The 18,081-nt window shown below is 36.2% G+C and overlaps 1 protein-coding gene across 1 annotated transcript in view; it reads left to right on the plus strand.

Annotated features, from left to right (window-relative positions):
* Positions 1–12,005, plus strand: part of LOC100870332 (paired box protein Pax-6) — a 73,003-nt gene extending 60,998 nt beyond the window's left edge. Inside the window, exons 6-9 of the mRNA XM_086913388.1 lie at positions 8,136–8,395; positions 9,124–9,440; positions 9,873–10,183; positions 11,455–12,005. Of these exons, the coding sequence (XP_086769514.1) occupies positions 8,136–8,395; positions 9,124–9,440; positions 9,873–10,183; positions 11,455–11,549 (983 nt within the window). The 3' untranslated portion in view covers positions 11,550–12,005. The remainder of the gene's footprint in view (positions 1–8,135; positions 8,396–9,123; positions 9,441–9,872; positions 10,184–11,454) is intronic.
* Positions 12,006–18,081: the final 6,076 nt, after the last annotated feature.

Below are 18,081 nucleotides of genomic sequence, written 5' to 3' on the forward strand. Positions count from 1 at the left end.
CTAACTTTATTTAAACGGCTCTCCCTCCACTACTTTTCTCTCACTTCCTCGAGAAACTCTTTTCCTTCGAGATCCCTTTCTCTTTCAACTTTAGGTAATTTTTTTTTCTTTTTTTTTTTTTTTTTGCGGTTGTGAAAATTCCAAAATATTGAAAAGCAGCGTAGAGAATGTTTGTATCTCGATCCACGTCCGATCGAGTTGTTTTTAATTCGAGCCGGGGAAGAAATCGTATAAGGAATGGTAAATTAGTTCAAACGCGAGGAAACGCGGTAGGTTTTCAATTTCGACGACACAAACGTACGTTGTTACGTTTTGACTAATCGGGCTTCGATCGCGCAGCCACACCGCGTCCCATTCGTTTACAAGGTGTTTAATCTATTTGTATTCATACGGCGGCAGGTAGCGCCGTGAACACTGCGTTCATTGAATGCGCACGGCGAAATGGATGATCCCGCGTTTCTTTCGAACCGTTTAACATCGCTCGTTCACGGCCCATCATACTTAATACGAACCGTGATGAGAAGCATTGTGATGGAAATTTTGCGAAACGTATATCTCGTGATATTTACAATTTTTCGAGTAAAATTAATCCGATCGTGTAATATAACATACTTAAAGATTTTCAAACGAATGCAAGCAAACGTTTTAACACTAAACCTACCACGCGCGGTCAAATGGCCGTTTTTGAAATTTCGTTTTTGAACTCCTTGTATATAACAAAGTTACAATTGTATACAAGTTAGATACAACCCATTTTTCAATATTCCCAACTTTCTGCATCGTTCACTTTACGAGTCCAATTAGCCAAAATCTCTTTCTATATCAAGATACAAATGTTTTTTTTTGCTTTTGACCGCTCATCGTAGGAATACACGAAATGTCGTTAAGTTTGGTGTTAAACAAAGATTTCCAATGAATATAATTTACGAACATCAATCGAAAGAAAACTTACTAAAACATCGTTCGACGAGAACAAACGAGCACGCGACTACCATCGAACGTATTAATAACTCGCGAGAAAAGAGAAAGAAAAGGGATAATAACCCTCGATCGGGCCATCGAAAAACGATTGCATCTCGTTACACATCCTCCCCGTTCGAAAATTCTCCAAGTATCCGATTTTAATATTTTCTCGTGGTTAGCGTCGCGAGAAAGTGATGGGGATATCGAGTAACAAGTTGAGAAGGATGATCCCGCGATGATATAGGGAAGGGAGGGGTTGGATCGAGCGAGGGGCCGATCGGAATAGAAATTCAACGTATAATCCGCTTCGGTCTAATGCCTAATCCCGCCGACAAATTTATTGGATTCTCGAATATGCGCGCGTCGAGAAGTTTCGAAACGTTCGAAAATCTATGCCCGCGTGGATTAAGGGAGGGTGGAACGATTACCGCGCCTTGACTTTCGCGCAAGAGTTACGAGGGGTGCTCCTCTTAATTAGAATTGCGCGATAGATGTATCGTCGTGTGTACGAGAGGGGTAGAGAGCGGAAGGGAAGTTTGGTTGGAAGAGACGCAAGTAACTCGAGGAAAGGAAAAAACATTTTGAAATTTTCTTATTTCATAGTAGTAGACTGTTGTAAAGTTCACTGAAATTTTATTCGTAATTTTATTATTGAATCAGTCGCTAGCAGTGTCGCTACAGCAGTTGCTTTTTTTCTTTTAGTTGCTTTATCCTCGATATCCTCAGTTTCAGCTTTGTAAACAGGCACAACCAAAATATATCTGTTCAGCTAAAATATTTGACAATATCTTGACAAAAAATTTTCCAATTTCTTCTTCCAATTTTTTTTTTACCGATTTTCCTCCATTATAAATTTTCTCCCACGATCGAGCTCCCCATCGAGCGTGTCAGTCGTATCATCGTCACTTCCATACGTAAATAATCGATAAATAATCGACACACGAGGAACGTAAGCGTGAAAAGCGGACAAGTTCCACGAGAGGAAGCTTCGGGGGGCCAACGGTGGAGGGGAGGGCCAGATGTGCCGTTGGCCCCGCGTCGAATGGGAGAATAGGTGGCGATGATACAGATGTTAGCCAGGGATTACCGTTGCTCATCGAAGCGGAGAGGAAGTCATCTTTGACGGGCCCGAAAATTCGGGCGCATTAAGGGTCGGCTAATAACGCGTAATGCCGATTCCCTCCCTCCTCTCCTCTCGTGGGCCGACCCCGTGACAAGCCATAGGCGACGACGCTCCTCCTGGACGCTCCTCGAGGGGTGGCGATTGGCGTGCTGCTGCCCCCTTTCAGGGAGGAGAAAAGATCGCGCGCATTGGGCCATCCCATCCGACACCTCGCCCAACTTCGATTATCATTTTGAAATCGAGTAGAAAAGCGAGTGAGAATGGCAGCCGGCCGTGACGCGTTTGATGACGGCAACGGCCGTTCACCGAAAAAAAAAAAAAAAGAAGAAAAAAAAGAATCGACGAGAGGGGAGAGGAATGAATGGATTGGCGCGCGTATTATGCACGACTGGGATATTGGCGATACAGTTTACGGATATTTACAGATACGGGGGGGGGGGGGTGCGAGGGGTTAGTATTTGTAGAGAAAGGATAAGCCTAAATAAAGAAAAAGGAAGAAAATTCGTCCGCGATGATTTCTTATTATTAGAATCGTCTCGACTGTTTAAAGATCGTACAAAGATTACGGGCCAGGCTCATAGAGGAAGGTGCGGCCTTCCATTTACCGAACAAAGAGGAAGTAAAACGACACGAGATTAAGCGATTAAAAAACGTTTCAACAACGAAACAACCGCGTGCCACTTGGAAATCCTTTATCCCGCTTAGCGACGAACAATAAAAAAAAAAGCACTTTCCCCGGTCAAAACGCGCACTCCACTCGCATCGTATCGTATCGTTCTCCGAGTGGGCAAGAATCGGACACGAGCCGCGCGCACCGTTCGACTCGAACGTTATTGTTGCGGCCAAAGTGTAGCATTGTTTCCGATCGAGAAGGGAGGAGGGCAACGATTACGCACGAGAGAAACTATTATTTTTCACCCCTCCCTTCCATTCGAGTGTCTCTCATAGAGGAAGGAGCGGAAAGGCACGCGTAAAGGTACAAGAATCGAGCATAGAGTCTCGAAGCATAGAAGAGAAACCTCCTGTTTGAGAGGAAAGAGTTGCTTTTGTTGGCAATCCCTTCGAGGTTGCCGATCGGTTTCGATAAATCGTTCACGCGATGGGCAATTTCTCGAATACTATTACGTTGCGTAATAGAAGAGAAATAATAAAATGAAGTGGTGGCGAGCGAGAGACCCTCGACGGAGTGGCGCATATGTATATTTGGCATTGTAACACTGGTGGTGAGTCGAGAACGATTGGAAAGTCCCTAGTGGAGAGGAAGTGGCGACGTTTAGTTAAGTGCGGCGGCCATTATCGGTGTTAATAATGCCGCTCGCCACTCGTGCTGCATTCGCGACCATTACCCGCCAGCTTTTTCTTTTCACCGTCGTCGTTGCATGACTTTGGAGCTCAACGTTTCCTCGATCTCTCTCTCTCTCTCTCTCTTCTCCAGGTTGGGTACGTTTTAACGGTCTCGCGAACGACCGTTTTACACCCCACAGCTTTACGAACTCTCATTATTCTTCTTCCTCCTTCGCGAGAAATTCTACTCGCCAACGACTCGAGCGACCGTGATATCGGAGACCCTCTGTTTATTAACAAACGGACGGATTTTTGTGAAATTTACCCGAAGAAAAGTCGATCGAACTCTATTAAAATTAGAAAAAGTTTGAATCGCTGTAACTCCGAAGATAATAAATTGCGGCGAACGAGTGAACGATCGTTGGAAGCGCGGAATCCTGCGCTTTAAAACGCCTTTTCGTTTATCCCGATACGACTTCCGGTTTCCGAGATATCGTCGTGTAAAGAAAAGTGTAATTTTTAAACCGTTTTAAACTTTAAACCGGATCGAATCTTATAATTAAAATTAGAGAAACTTTGAATAGCTGTAACTTCGAACGTGATAACTTTCGATCAACGAATCAACGATCGTTGGAAGCGTGGAAGCTTGCGCATTAAAACGCTTTTTCGTTTATCCCGATACGACTTCCGGTTTCCGAGATATCGTCGCGTAAAGAAAAGTGTAATTTTTGACCGTTTGCTATCTTCTCGGGCCTCTCGTTCGCACCTCTCGTTTCGTCATTGACCTATCCCAACTTGCAGACAAGTGGCAGACAAACGTAAAAAGAAAACATAAAAAACGTATTACGCGTTCCAAGAAAAAGATAATAGAAAAAGATAAGTCACTGAATCCATTCATAATATTAACGCGTATCTTAAACATAGACACTTTGAATTATATTTGTATCTTGGCAACGGATTGAGATATCGGGATAAAACAAAAACTGATTTCAATGGTATGGCTTCGTCTCACTTTTTTCAATGGATGACAAAATTTCTTTTCACAAGAAAAATCAAAGTTTTTCACTCGTGATTTTGCAATGAACGTAAAAGTTAAATTTATCTAATTTCATGCTTTTAAATTTATACTTTCTATATAATAATAATAATAATAATAATAATAATAAACACGATTTCTAAATGGATTAAATTAACTATTAAGCGGAGTAAAAATTGTTTAATACTATTACGTTTCGCGTATATTACACACCATATATTTGAATCGTGTCGAGGATATATTTAAAAGCTTAGAGAATGGAAATAATTTTTTCATTTTTTTCATTTTGCGTAATAAATTTCCCGATGTCTCGAGAAAGGAAAGATTCAGCGACAGATGTTGGAAGCGAGAAAGAAGAGTGGAGTAACGTTGGTGGAGGGGAATCCGTCCCATCCATCCAGCTTCTCTTAGTCTTTCGCCCCAACCAAATCTCTCGTATCGTTGTTCAACGTATTATCCACCAACCCGAGTTTAAGCCCGCTCAAGCGCGATGGCCGACTTCATCTTCGTGCTTCTACCATCCTCGCGTAACCATCCTCTTTTCTAATTAAAATACTACTAATCTTCTAAAAAAAAAAAAAAATTAACGCGTTACAAAATTGTGGAAATTATACATCAATCAATTAACTTTATCATTAAAAAATCGAAGATTATATTTTTCCTCGAGATATGTTTGTCTCAAAAAAAAAGAAAGAAAGAAAGAAATCAAAGTTCTCTTTTCCAAATTTATTTTTTTCTTAGTAGTCTTAAACGTATAATATATATTCGGAGAAATGCAAAAGATTATCGCTTAAATATATATACGTATACGTGTATACCAACGATGTTCAAAAATAAAAAAAAAATAAAAAAAAAAAATAAAAATGCAAAATCTCAACCTCGAAAATTCGCAAAGCACGAGCCGAAAGAATGAAAAAGAATAAAGCAAAAAGAGAGAGAGAGAGAGGAGGGAGGGGAAGAAAAAAAAGAAACGCGGAAGAATCGAGAGAAACAATCGGCTGGATAAAAACGAGGGAAACTAGGACAAACGAAGTGTAAACTGCGAGAGGAGTAGAGAAAAAGAGAGAGAGAGAGAGGGAGAGAGAGAGAGAAAAGAAAGAAAAAAAAGAGAGAGAGAGAGAGAGAGGAAGGGAAAAAGTAGAACTAACCGTAGGCGGAAGCTACAGGCAACGAGGAGGAGGATAGCGAGGGACGAAGAGGAGGAGGAGGAGGTGGAAGTTGCACATTGTTCTGGATTCTACATCCTGTAGTGGAAACTTGGGTGTAACAGCCCTCCGATTCGAAGTTTAGTGCTGGGCTCCTTGCCAGCATCCACGATGAACCTTAACCGCATCCACGAAAGGAGGGAGGGAGGAGGAGAGAAAAGGAGGGAGGGTTATCTCTCACGAGTTCTCCCTCCTCCCTGGTATCATTATGAAAACCATCGCCTCCCCTTTGCGACGCGCGGTATAATACATCACCAACCGTGGAACAATGAACGCTCGTTTCGATGACTTTTAAACATGGATAATCCATTCATCCGTCATCTCCTTTGACCGTGCATGCGCCAAAGATACATCACATTTTTCCTCTTCCACTTTTCTCGCTTCCACTTTCTCTATTCCCATTCATTTTCTCATTTTTTTCAAAGAATAATTAGACTCGTAGATTCGTAGCAGCTGAAGAATTTTTTTATTATCACGTGTAACAAGCGTTCCGTATCATGTTCTCGCGTTATAGTATCACATTGGACAAGTATTATATCTATTATAGTAACACGGATAAAGTTCAAAGGTTATATATATCGATCTAGAATGCCAATTAATAAGAACTATTCACAAAACCGAGTTTATATATATATATTGAATATATTCAATCGAAACACCCACCGTACGATACCATCACCGTCTCTCCTTCCCACTCGAAACTTCGAAAAAAATCGACTCGACTTAAAAAAACACCACCAACGTCCACGAAACGGTCGCCCGTCAAAAACGGAACCCACTTAACATCTGCCTTCTCCACCTGTCACCTTCCGCGCAATAAGAAGGGGGCGAAGATGGAGAGAAGGAGGGCAAAGGCGAGGGGGTAGGCGAAGGGGGAGAGAGGGCTATCGGCCAGGAAAGAAGCGCAAAGCCAAAGGGTGGAAGGGTAAGAGACTCTATCGAGAAGTTGTTATCAGGTTTCCATTAACGCGTGGAAGCTCTGGCGGAGCGCGAGAGAACGAAGATTACCCAGAGAGAGAGAGAGAGAGAGAGAGAGAGAGAGAGAGGGGGTGAGACAAAGAAGAGTGAAAACGTTGGAGGTGAAAATTAAAGGGAGAAGGTGAAAGATAGGAGCGAGGGGATAAAAAGGGGATGGCGAGCGAGGGGGGGAAAAAAGGAGGAGGGGGAGGAGGAAGAAGAAGAAAAACGGTAGCAATAGCTGGGGAGGCGGAAGAGGACGGAGAGATAGAGAAAAGGAAGAGGGAAAGCAGAAGAAGGGTGGCACTTTCCACGGATGACAGAGGCGGTATCGTCGTAGGCAGGGAGAAGAGGGACGCTGGCGTCGCGTCGGGACGCTCCACGTCTTATCGTGGCATCCCCCTTCGAATCTACACCCTCCCCCTCCCCCTCCTCCTCTCTATCCTGGCCATTCCACCAGCTTTTCCCACCTCCACCTCCACCTCCTCCCCCGCGCGGCAAGCAGTTCTCGTCGTCGAGCCAAAACCCAGTGACGCCTCGACGCGCTCACCCAGAAACCGACGATAAGGTTCACCCAGCAACGCCTGCCTACCGCCTCCGTTTCCCCAATCCACCCCCTTGTGTCCCACCTCCCTCTCCTCGTGTGAAGATATACGCGTATTAGGTGCGCTGTGTATATATAGATAGATATATATATATATATATATATGTATATGCACGAGATTCGTGCACGCACGTGGGATATTTATGTAAGAAAAGTGACGAAGGTCTCTCTCTCTCTCTCTCTCTCTCTGTCGACGGCCCTTGAAAAAGGAAAAGGAAAAGGAGAATGGGGAGAGCAGGGTCAGTAAAAACTCGAGGCGTCTCGAAACGATCGATCGAGTTTCGAAGCCAATCTATCGACGATTTTTCCCCCGTGATTCTCTCTTTTTTTGTTTAAAGCTGTTTGAGTTGAAAATTTCGGAAACGGTGAAAAAATTTTTCGATAATTATTAAGTGATATTTTTCTTTTTTTTTTTTTGGAGCATGAGTTTAGAGTTTGGAAAAGGAATGGAATAACTTATTTACAGCGAAACAAGTAGATGGAAACGATTCGTTTGTAATCGTTCAATGAGATTTTCCATTGATAGAAAGTAAAATTACGATCGGAGTTACGGGAAGAATCAATGATGATTTAAAACGATAATAAAAGGAATATACCGTGTTTAAATTAATTTAAATCAATGAGTAATTCCGTAATTCCGTTTTGTATAATAAAGCGCGATTCTCGAAAAAAATTACAAGAATCGTCGTATCGTTTCTCTCGAAATAAATTAACTTACCGTTTCGTCTAAACGAATTTTCTGCTCCAACCATCTTCTTCTGATCCTCTTTTTCTCCCCTTCTTCTTCCCAATTCTCCGATTTTATAAAATAATTTCACAAATTTTTCCTCGTCCGGCACGGTTTCGGTGCTTAGAACGAAGAAGGAATTAAACTTAATTAAAAAAAATAAAAGTTTGAAAGGAAGAAAACGCATACCGTTTCTCTCACGCGTTGCGAAGTCAATTTTGTTGCTCGTTTCGTAGTAGCGGAACTGGAGGGCGGTGCACACTCGGACGAGACGAATAGCGGCGGTGACAACAGCAACGCAGGAAGCGTGTCCGGGGGCACGGACGACGATCAGGCGCGCCTCCGCTTGAAAAGGAAGCTTCAAAGGAATCGCACGAGCTTCAGTAACGAGCAAATCGACGCGCTCGAGAAGGAGTTCGAGAGGACGCATTATCCAGATGTTTTCGCCAGGGAGAGATTGGCCGGAAAGATTGGTCTGCCCGAAGCTCGAATACAGGTGGCTATACACATTTTTATACGCGCATATACATTCATTATTTTAAGCTTCCAACCGTGAAACTCACCGTTGATACTTTTCTTCTTTCCTTCTTCTCTTTCGGTTTTTTTTCTTTTTTTTTTTTAGAACGATCACGGATGAATCGCCTATTCGTGTATTCATACATATATCTTGTCTTTGTAAAATATTTCCTCTTCTTAATAACTTCTTCCTGCAAATCCAAAACGCGATCCAAATCTAATTTAAATTTACCGTCGATTTTACGTACAAATTTATTTCAACTTGTTATTACGATACGATAGAATCGTTCGAAATGATAATTATTCGAAAACAACTGTAGAATTCGTATCCAAAGAACCATTAAACTTGTAATCAGCTTTTACGATATAGGATTCTCTCTTTACCAAAATTATAAATACCGTTGAAACTTATTTTATTAAACGATACGTCTTCGTGTTGAACAACATCCATCAAATGAAAAGACAATCAGTTGACGAGTTGGCGTATGATCAATCCTCCCGATCCCTTGTCGCGCGGGAACAAGTTGTTTTTGCTAATAGGGAGAGAGAGAGAGAGAGAGAGAGAGAGAGAGAGAGAGAGAGAGAGAGAGAGAGAGAGAGAGAGAGAGATTAGAGAAACAACAACTCGGAACAACCGAAATTAGACGGAGAACCTGTAGCCTAGCGATTGACCTGTATCTTCGTCTGTCTTCTCGTTCACTAACTCAGGTATGGTTTTCGAATCGGCGGGCGAAGTGGCGGCGCGAAGAGAAATTGCGCACGCAACGGAGGGACAACCCGCAACACCCGCAGCAGTCGCAGCAGCAGCAGCAGCAACAGCAACAGCAGCAACAACAGTCCCAACAGCAGCAGCACGCCGGAGGGGTGAGCCTGGTCACCGCTGGCCATCCGACACCACCACCGGCCTCGGGTATTTTGGCTGGTCAACCACCGCCGCAAGCGCCGCCCTCTCCGCCTAGGATACATCATGGTTTCGCGCCCACCGCCGTTTACCCCGGAATACCCAGCATGCCTGATTCGTACAGGTGAGAATAATTATCGAAATTATCCGAAACGATCGTTCCCTGCAAATTAACCGGGACTCGAGAAAGTTCCAAGAGTTGAAAACTTGTGTATAACGAGTTGCATTTCTCATCGGATGACGAGACTTGTTGTAATTTTGACAATAGTTGGATTGACCGAGCAATCTCGTGTCGAGGAATAATTCTAAGAGATTGGTTGAATTTATCTTCGAAAAGGATTCGAAATTTAAGCAAGAGGTTTAATGAGAAGATATGATGTAATTATAAGCCTCGATACTTCGAAGATACTTCATGAAATTCTGCTTAAAAGCTTCGAGTCGATCCTCGACGAAACGTGAACGAATTTTTTGCGAAAGAGAACCGAATCTTTCACAATAATTTCTTCTCTGTGAATAATTATCGTTGTATATAAAGATCCAATTGGAACGGTTCCAGTCCCATGACGTCCATGCCGAGTTTCACGATGTCCGGCGGCGGCCAGCAGAACCAGCACACGACGAGCAGCATGTCATCGTTGTCGACGGGCGGTGGGATGGGCCCGATGGGTATGAGCGTGGGCATGACGGTGGGCCCTAGCCCGGGCGCGTGTCTTCAGCAACGCGACAACGGTTATTCGTGCGGCGTCGCCCGTCCGCCGAGCTACGAACCCCTTCACCTCGGATACGGGGCACGGCCCACGTGCAGCCCCACTCAGCCGTACCACACCGCGGGCCTGAACCAGTATAATCAGAACACCAGCTCGACCGGTGAGTGTCTACCGCACTCACTGCACTCGCTGCACTCGCTGCTTGCACTTTAGCCGACGGACTGCTACCACGGATAACACGCTATCCAGCTTCCCGGTAATGGATTATACTCTGCTTCTGCGTCTACCCAAGGCCCTATTTCTTCTTCTTCGTCCCCTTTCCGCTTTCTTCTTCCCCGCTTCTCTTTCACCGAATCGAGTTCTCGGTGGCTTTTCTTTCTTTTCTTTTATCTTGCACTACGGTTTTCCTTTATGGCTTGCCAAGGTTTTTCTTTCTTTTTTTTTTTTTCTTCTGTCGCTTGTAGATCGTACTTGATCAGTGGCAAATCGAGTGAATTTCGATTTCGATAAAAGTTTGTCGTATGGAGCATGATGCTTTTTTTCGCATAAGATCCTAGATTTTTTTATGGTCTTTTTCGAACACTCGCAAGAAATATTTTTTTACAATGGAACATATTTATTTGAATTTGAAAAAATTTTGCTTCGTGTCGTCACTCAAGTCAAACAGTTATGTATTTAAAAACACAGCTTGTCACGTTGAAGTCACGTGTGAAGATTTTTCTTACCGATTATATATGCATTTTTATTACTACATCACTTTTCCATAGAATATGCGTTGAACCTTTTATACATTCGGTATAACTTTCCTTCTAATTTCTTTTTTCTTTTTTCTTTTTAATCAGAAAAGTAATATAGTTCGTGATAAAAGTAGTTCTATCGTAAAGATCTGCAAACTTCAAGGTGACCGTCTTTTTTTCTTTTTTTTTTTTTTTTTTTAGATAATACGATATATATTTCTATTCTCAGTATAGAGCATGAGATATATAAGTTTAAAGAGATATGGTAAAAGGTCAATTTAGGTCAGAAAAGGTCGTAAGTTAATAATGAAAATGTAGTCACTTACACGCTACGTAATAATTATTGATTTAGAAACAATTCATATTTTTATATATATATATATATCAAACACACTTACATATACAAGTTATAACAATAACAAAATTAAAAATATTCTTCTTACCATATTTTTTACTCTCTTGTTAAAATGTCGATCGAGTAAATTTCGAAGAAATTCATCTTCCGGATATGATACTTCGTACATAACCTTACTTTTTCCCTTGCGATACTAAAAAGGAGACATCGATCGGATAAATTTCAAATTTACCAAATTTTTACGAACTTACTTACTTACTTTTTTTACGAGTATCTTTCGTTTTCACGTTTCCACGCCAAGAGAGGATAAATTGAATAAACTTGAAATTCAATTTCCAGGTTTGATATCGCCAGGTGTGAGCGTACCGATCGCGGTACCAGGCCAGCCAGCACCAGACATGGCGGCCCAATACTGGTCGCCAAGGCTGCAGTGACCGTGGTGGTCATCGGTGTCGACATCCTCTCCGTAGGCTCGAGCTTCTTTGACTTATACATTAGTCTTAACAAACGGTCAGATACGGTCAGGAACGCAAGGAGAAGACGTTCGAAATCGATGAAAAGAGCAGCCGTTGCAATTCGTTCGATCGGATCGATTCATTTGTCCTCGACGATTATATCGATTGCCTTCGATTATCGATCCAAGGCATCGACCTCGTAAAAATCGTTCGAAAAAAAAAAAAGGAATGGAGAATAACGAGGATGTTAGTGGAAGTTGTAAAAATAAAAACGTCACAAATGACGCAAAATTTATCGTATGGGAGAAAAAAAAAAAAGAAAATAAGTTTTGCTCGCTAAGAACGTTTCTTTCGCGCGAGATTGAGAGCTTTTGTAAATTAATAGGCGTGTACGATTAATGGTATAGTAATCGTTGCTTAATATCTTCTATCTAGCATTTCCTTTTCTTTCTTTTTTTTTTTTTTTTTTTTTTTTATATCATTTAGATATATCGTAACATGTTAAATCTTTGGTGCTTAGTATTCTTGTGAAATTGTACAGAGATTAATTAGTTGAAAAATTAAACATTTGCATATTTGGAAATAAAATAAATAAATTATTATTAATTATATTTAAATTCGCAAATCTAAGCAACTGAGATTGTTAAAAAATCGAAAAACTTATTTTCGTTTCGAGCAAATAATTTATTTTGTAATTACGACAATTTTTCAACAATGAATTCTAGAAATCTAATATCTTTGATATATTTATAAATAAAGTTAGAAAATTCTATAGAGATCTGGAATCAAATTTAATCTATCTTTTCTTTAAGAAAGAACATAACATAAGAGGGAAAATGATAAAAATTCTCAGTTTTCACACATGTTCGAAATGCTAAATAGAAAATTATGGAATATAAATTGTACAAATATAAAAAAAGATTATTTTCTATCTCTTTTCTCGATCGATGAATATAAATTTTCAATAATTTTTTCATCCCTTTTTAAACTAATCTTTTTTAATGTACTTACTAGCAGAAACATTAAGTTCAAGATTCTAAGACTCGTACACGCCTAAGGTGTGATGAAAAGATACACTCTTGCCTCCAACAGACACACACACAAGAAGAACAACTTCGTCGTAAACTTGCGTATCATCGACGTTGCAAGAGGAGAGTTAATCAAATTGTTCAGAAAATCCACATAATCAAACAAATGATAGTTACGTAATGTTTAAACTGTAAACAATCAATAATTAACACTTAATGATCTCGTTTATCCTCTTAATCTATTGTATTTTTTTTCTCGTGCTAGAAACCAAAAAAATATTAAAAGGAACAATTTTATCAAATAAAAAAGTTAAATTACACAGTAGTTCTTTTTGCAAATATTGTAATAACGAACAAACTGAATTCGAGGATTTTTTTGATAAAAAGATAAATTATTATATAATTAATTTTATTTTAAGTAATTGATCTTCAGAAAATTCATTCGTGAAAAATCCAGTGAAATGTAATTCCTATTCTGTATTTATAACAACGCAACGATTAATTTTGAATAAGAAAATTTGAAAAATATCCGATATGAAAAGAAATGATCCCAAATTTTTGGCCGATAATTTTAAAAGACATATTCTTGACAAAGCAATTTTTTTTTTTTTTTTTTTTTTGGTCTGCAGTATAAGAAATAAAATATTTTTCGGAACGTGTGCAGTTTTGTCTCGAAAAAAGCCTCATTTTTATCTTGTATATATCGCGAGTTACGATGAAGATCGTTTTTACAATGGATCAAAATGAAATCTAGTTCTCCGTGGTGATTCATGACATACACACCATAGGAGAAATTTCTTTGTAACGAAGCTACTAGGTACCGAAATTTTTTAAATACATTGTTAGCATGATTTATTATGTAACGAATTATTTTCGTTTCAATTCGTAATTATATAATTATATAATAATAGGCGTAAAGGCATCGGTGTAATACATTGTCATCGACCAGTGAAAATAATTTAATTGTTAGAAATCATTGAGGCATCCGTTCACCACGAACGTTGAAAATGTTTTATTAAAAGCGGCAATATGATACAATTTTTGCGAATAAATTATGAAAATTTGAAAATGTTTTGAAATAGAGACACGTATCGTTTCACGTTCAAAGCTTATATTGTAGATATTTTTCAATCGTTTATTAGAGCTACATATATCTATATTTAGGATATTGGGAAAGTTTTGTTTTTAATTTAAGATCTTTATAATGACATTCATAATGTAAAATTTTATCACGATCAACATCAATCGTCTAATGGATCTAATATTACAAAATTATAATAATAATTTTAAATATAAATTACTCTCTTTTTTTATTTCATCATAATCCTCTTGTAAATAATAAAAAATTATTTATTTAATTATTTCGTTTTTTTCTTAAAAAATTTTTTTTTTAAAAAGAACATATATGTTGATGAATGGCAAAATTTTCCCAACATCCGATGCGTTTTCTCGCGAGAAAACTTTTTTGTATAAAGATTACGAGAGAAGCTTGAATCAAAATATCTCGTTCTTCGATGCAAACCGTTTAATTTCGTCACGAATCGAGTACCACCATTTTCTCTGATTCCGATTTCATTAATTGTAAACAATGTAGATTAATTGAAAGCGATGAGAAAAGAAAAGAAAAGAAAAGAAAAAAAAAAAAAAAAAAAGGAAGAAAAATTCATATCTGAATCAGAACAGCGAGCAATTCGAAAGAGAAAGAATTTGTATAAAAATGATAATAATAATAATAAAAAAAAAAAGAAACAAACAAAAATAAAATTGTACAACACATTCGTGGATTAATTTTTGTGGCGAAGAGTATAGGTAAGGAAAGAATGGTATCGAGAATGGAAGAGAGAGAGAGAGAGAGAGAGAGAGAAAAAAGTCGTTAGCAATGGAGAGAATCTCGCAAAGATTTTAAATCAGTTTCTTAGACGTAATTTCTATAGGAGAATAAATAAAAGAAAAAAAAAAGGGAGAGAGAGAGAGAGAGAGAGAGAGAGAGAGAGCGCGCGCGTAAGAAAAATAGTTTTTAAGTCGATATTAATTTATATTCGTGTAAGGAGCCGGGGAGAAGCAAGAATAATTGAACGTTTGTTGTGTGTACACCGTAAAGATATCGACATTTATATTATAGTTGGTTCTAATTCACCCTCCCCCTCCCTTCCCCCCCCCCCCAACTTCACCCAAATATCCGATTAAAAAAAGCGAACTCGACTCATTATTTATATCCGGTGCAAGAATTTGATCAACAAGAATGACGCGAAACCAGGTATATTAACCGTACGATTATGCATTCGAAATAAATAGTGTGTGCATTTAAGTTTCTATCTATATGATCTTCACCACTTACCTTTCAATTCACCTTTACACATTAGAGATAAAATACTTTGTATGGGCGAACGATATATCTTTATTACTTACTTACTTTTCTCGATCCTTCATTTATAGAGAAAAAAAAAAAAAAAAATAAATAAATAGTAGATATTTCACATTTATTTGAAATTCTAATAATTATACGTGTTTATTTATTACCTTTTTTTTTTTTTTTTTTTTTTTTAATTTATATTAAGTTAAAAATTATCAATATTGAACATCTCTCTATCTAGTAAGTCTTTTATTAACAGCCTTTTACTTAAAGAGATCGTATCAATTTCGAAAAACAATAAATCTACTTATCTCTATGAAAGAAAAAAAAATTACATAAAAGAATTTTACGTTGTCTTTATAGAAAATTCTTTTTGTAAAAAATTTAGATATTGATTTCTAATCGAAAATTTCAAAAGCGAAATATTCAAAAGTCAAAAGATATGCAAAATATCTTAAAAAGAAATCGGATGAAATGAAAGTTGATAATAAAAAAAAAAATAATAAATATAATTTTTTTCATATATTTATATAATATTTTTATTTACATAAAAAAATTTTCACTGTCATTTATATGTCGACAGCAGGTTTGGTAAGAGGGATAAAGAAAAATAACGTCTAGTAGTTTGCAAATGTAACAATCGTATATTTATTCCTTTAATACTTTTCATTGACACAATCGCATCAAAAGGTACTTCGATTTATCCTATGTTTCCAGAAAGGAAAGTTACTTAGAAATATCGAGAAACGTCGACTGCAGAATAAACAATAATTCACAGAGTCTAAGAAACGACATCGAACTTACTTACCCTCCTCTAATTTTTTATGACAAAACGAAAAATCCAATTTACACAACAATTAAATATCCCAAAATTTATTTTATTCATCTAAGCATATGTAAGTTGATTAAAAGAGAATTGAACATTATTCAAAAAATAAAAAAAATATACACTAAACAAATTCTCGAGTTTATCCCTAATATAAATCAATTAATTATCAGTTGAAAATTTTGTTTAATAATTTTAATTTTACCTTTTTTTCTCCCTTTAAATTGAATTTTCTATATTTTTTGTACTAATTTATATTTTCAATATTTTACAAATTACAAATATTCTCAATACAATTTGTATCATTTTGAGCGAACTTCTAATGATATTTCTAAATTAACGATGAATAGCAATTATTGAATATAAAAATTATTAATATCCTATTCTAATGTTAATTATAATATTGGTGAAATATTAGAGAACTTTTCGAAATTTGGATAATTCTAAATTAAAAGCTAAAAAAATTGCTCGATATTAACTTATTAATATTATTCTTATTTCTTTTATTTTTATATTTGATGAAAAATTTGAAATAATTGAATTTGAACAAATTAAAAGATAGAATCAATAAAAAAAATTACCAATTTGTAAATAAAATTTCACTTCCTATAAATTCAGACTACATTTATTTCGATGTTTATTATAATAATTGCTTAAAGTATTCAATTCTATTAAAATCATTCTACATAGCAAAGATTGTAATTGATAATATTTATCAATTATTAATAATTTAATTTAATAATAAATTTTTATTTTTATAATATTCCTTATACTTTTAATCAAAAAGTATAAATATTACTTAAAAATTTGTTTTTTCTTATTTCATCTCTATTTACAACGTATCCCAAGAAATGCTTAGAAGAAACTAAACGTCGAGCAAACATAATAAGAATTAAAATTATTACTGATTATGTTGAACCACGAAAAATATTACTCCAAAATAGAAATAACTTTGATAAAAAATAAAGTATATCGAGGTGAAATTGCTAACAGAAAAATATACTTTTTAAATCAATATATCCGTAATAACTTATTTTTAAAGAAATAAGAATCTTGATATAATCTAAAAAAAGATGCATTCGAATGTTACTGTTTTAAATATCTCATTCTGTATATGAGGATAAAATATTTTCATTAACTCGTTTTAAAATTTTAAATGTAGGTTGACATCTAACAAAACTATTCGTAAACCGTTTATTATATAAAAATTTCAAGAAAAAAATCTATGAGAAAACAAAATTTTCTTAAGTTGAAAAATACCCTAATTAAGACCAGTCGATTTTTTAACTTATATGCGATAATAATTGTAAGTGTTCGATACTCTTAAATTTAAATTTTTACAAAACTTATTATGTTGGAACGAAAAATTAAAATAATAATAAGAAACAATAGAATGAAAGAAAAATAACTTTTATCATAAAAACAATTTTTTTATATAATAAACAAATTTTACGAGGGAAATTCTACGTAGTCAAATTAGAATCATTCTATGTATACAGGGTATTTAAAAATAGCCCTAAGAAGTTTTATATCCCTATTTTTGTATATCCTGTATATAATAATATCCTGTAAATATAATACGTATGTGACGTACAAGAATTTCAATCGTTATTACTTTAAATGAATAAAATGCACATAATTATCCGAAAAAATTTACAATAAAAGGAAGAAATGCATTCGTTTTCAATAATTATTATATCATGATAAAATGCTATAACATAGAAACTATACGTAAAAAAGCATCAAATAAAATATATTATATTAAAACTATATTATCGAAAGAAAAAAATACTAGAGATAATAAATATTCAACATTAATGAACCATTATTTAACCTAAAATCGAAATAAATTTTTTTCTCACGAATTTGACCTTTCTTCACGAATTCATTTGATAATTTCTATAGCAGAAACTGAATTTTATATTTCAGGAACATAAATTCCGCTAGAACATTCGACAGAATATAAAATCATTAGATATCGATCGATAATCATGCATCGACTTATATCTAAAATTTTTCGCTTATTCATTCAAAAACAAATTCGGCATCGCGTTAAATTAGACATAAATTCGAAACAATCGAATAAAAATATTACCGTACACTACATTATAATTATTTATTCGTTATAGGCTTACAATTCAGCTATGAGTATATGATAAAATAAATTCAAATTGTAATTATCGATTATCGATATATTATTAATTTTTGATATATCGATAATATCATTAATACATGGTTAATGAATAAAAATAATTAGAATTCACATTTTCTTATTCAAAATTATTTTTATGACATTAAAAATGT

Source organism: Apis florea, unplaced genomic scaffold (assembly GCF_048593485.1).
Source record: "Apis florea isolate Af1SG1 unplaced genomic scaffold, ASM4859348v1 contig_3496_pilon, whole genome shotgun sequence".
Taxonomy (NCBI): Eukaryota; Metazoa; Arthropoda; class Insecta; order Hymenoptera; family Apidae; genus Apis; species Apis florea.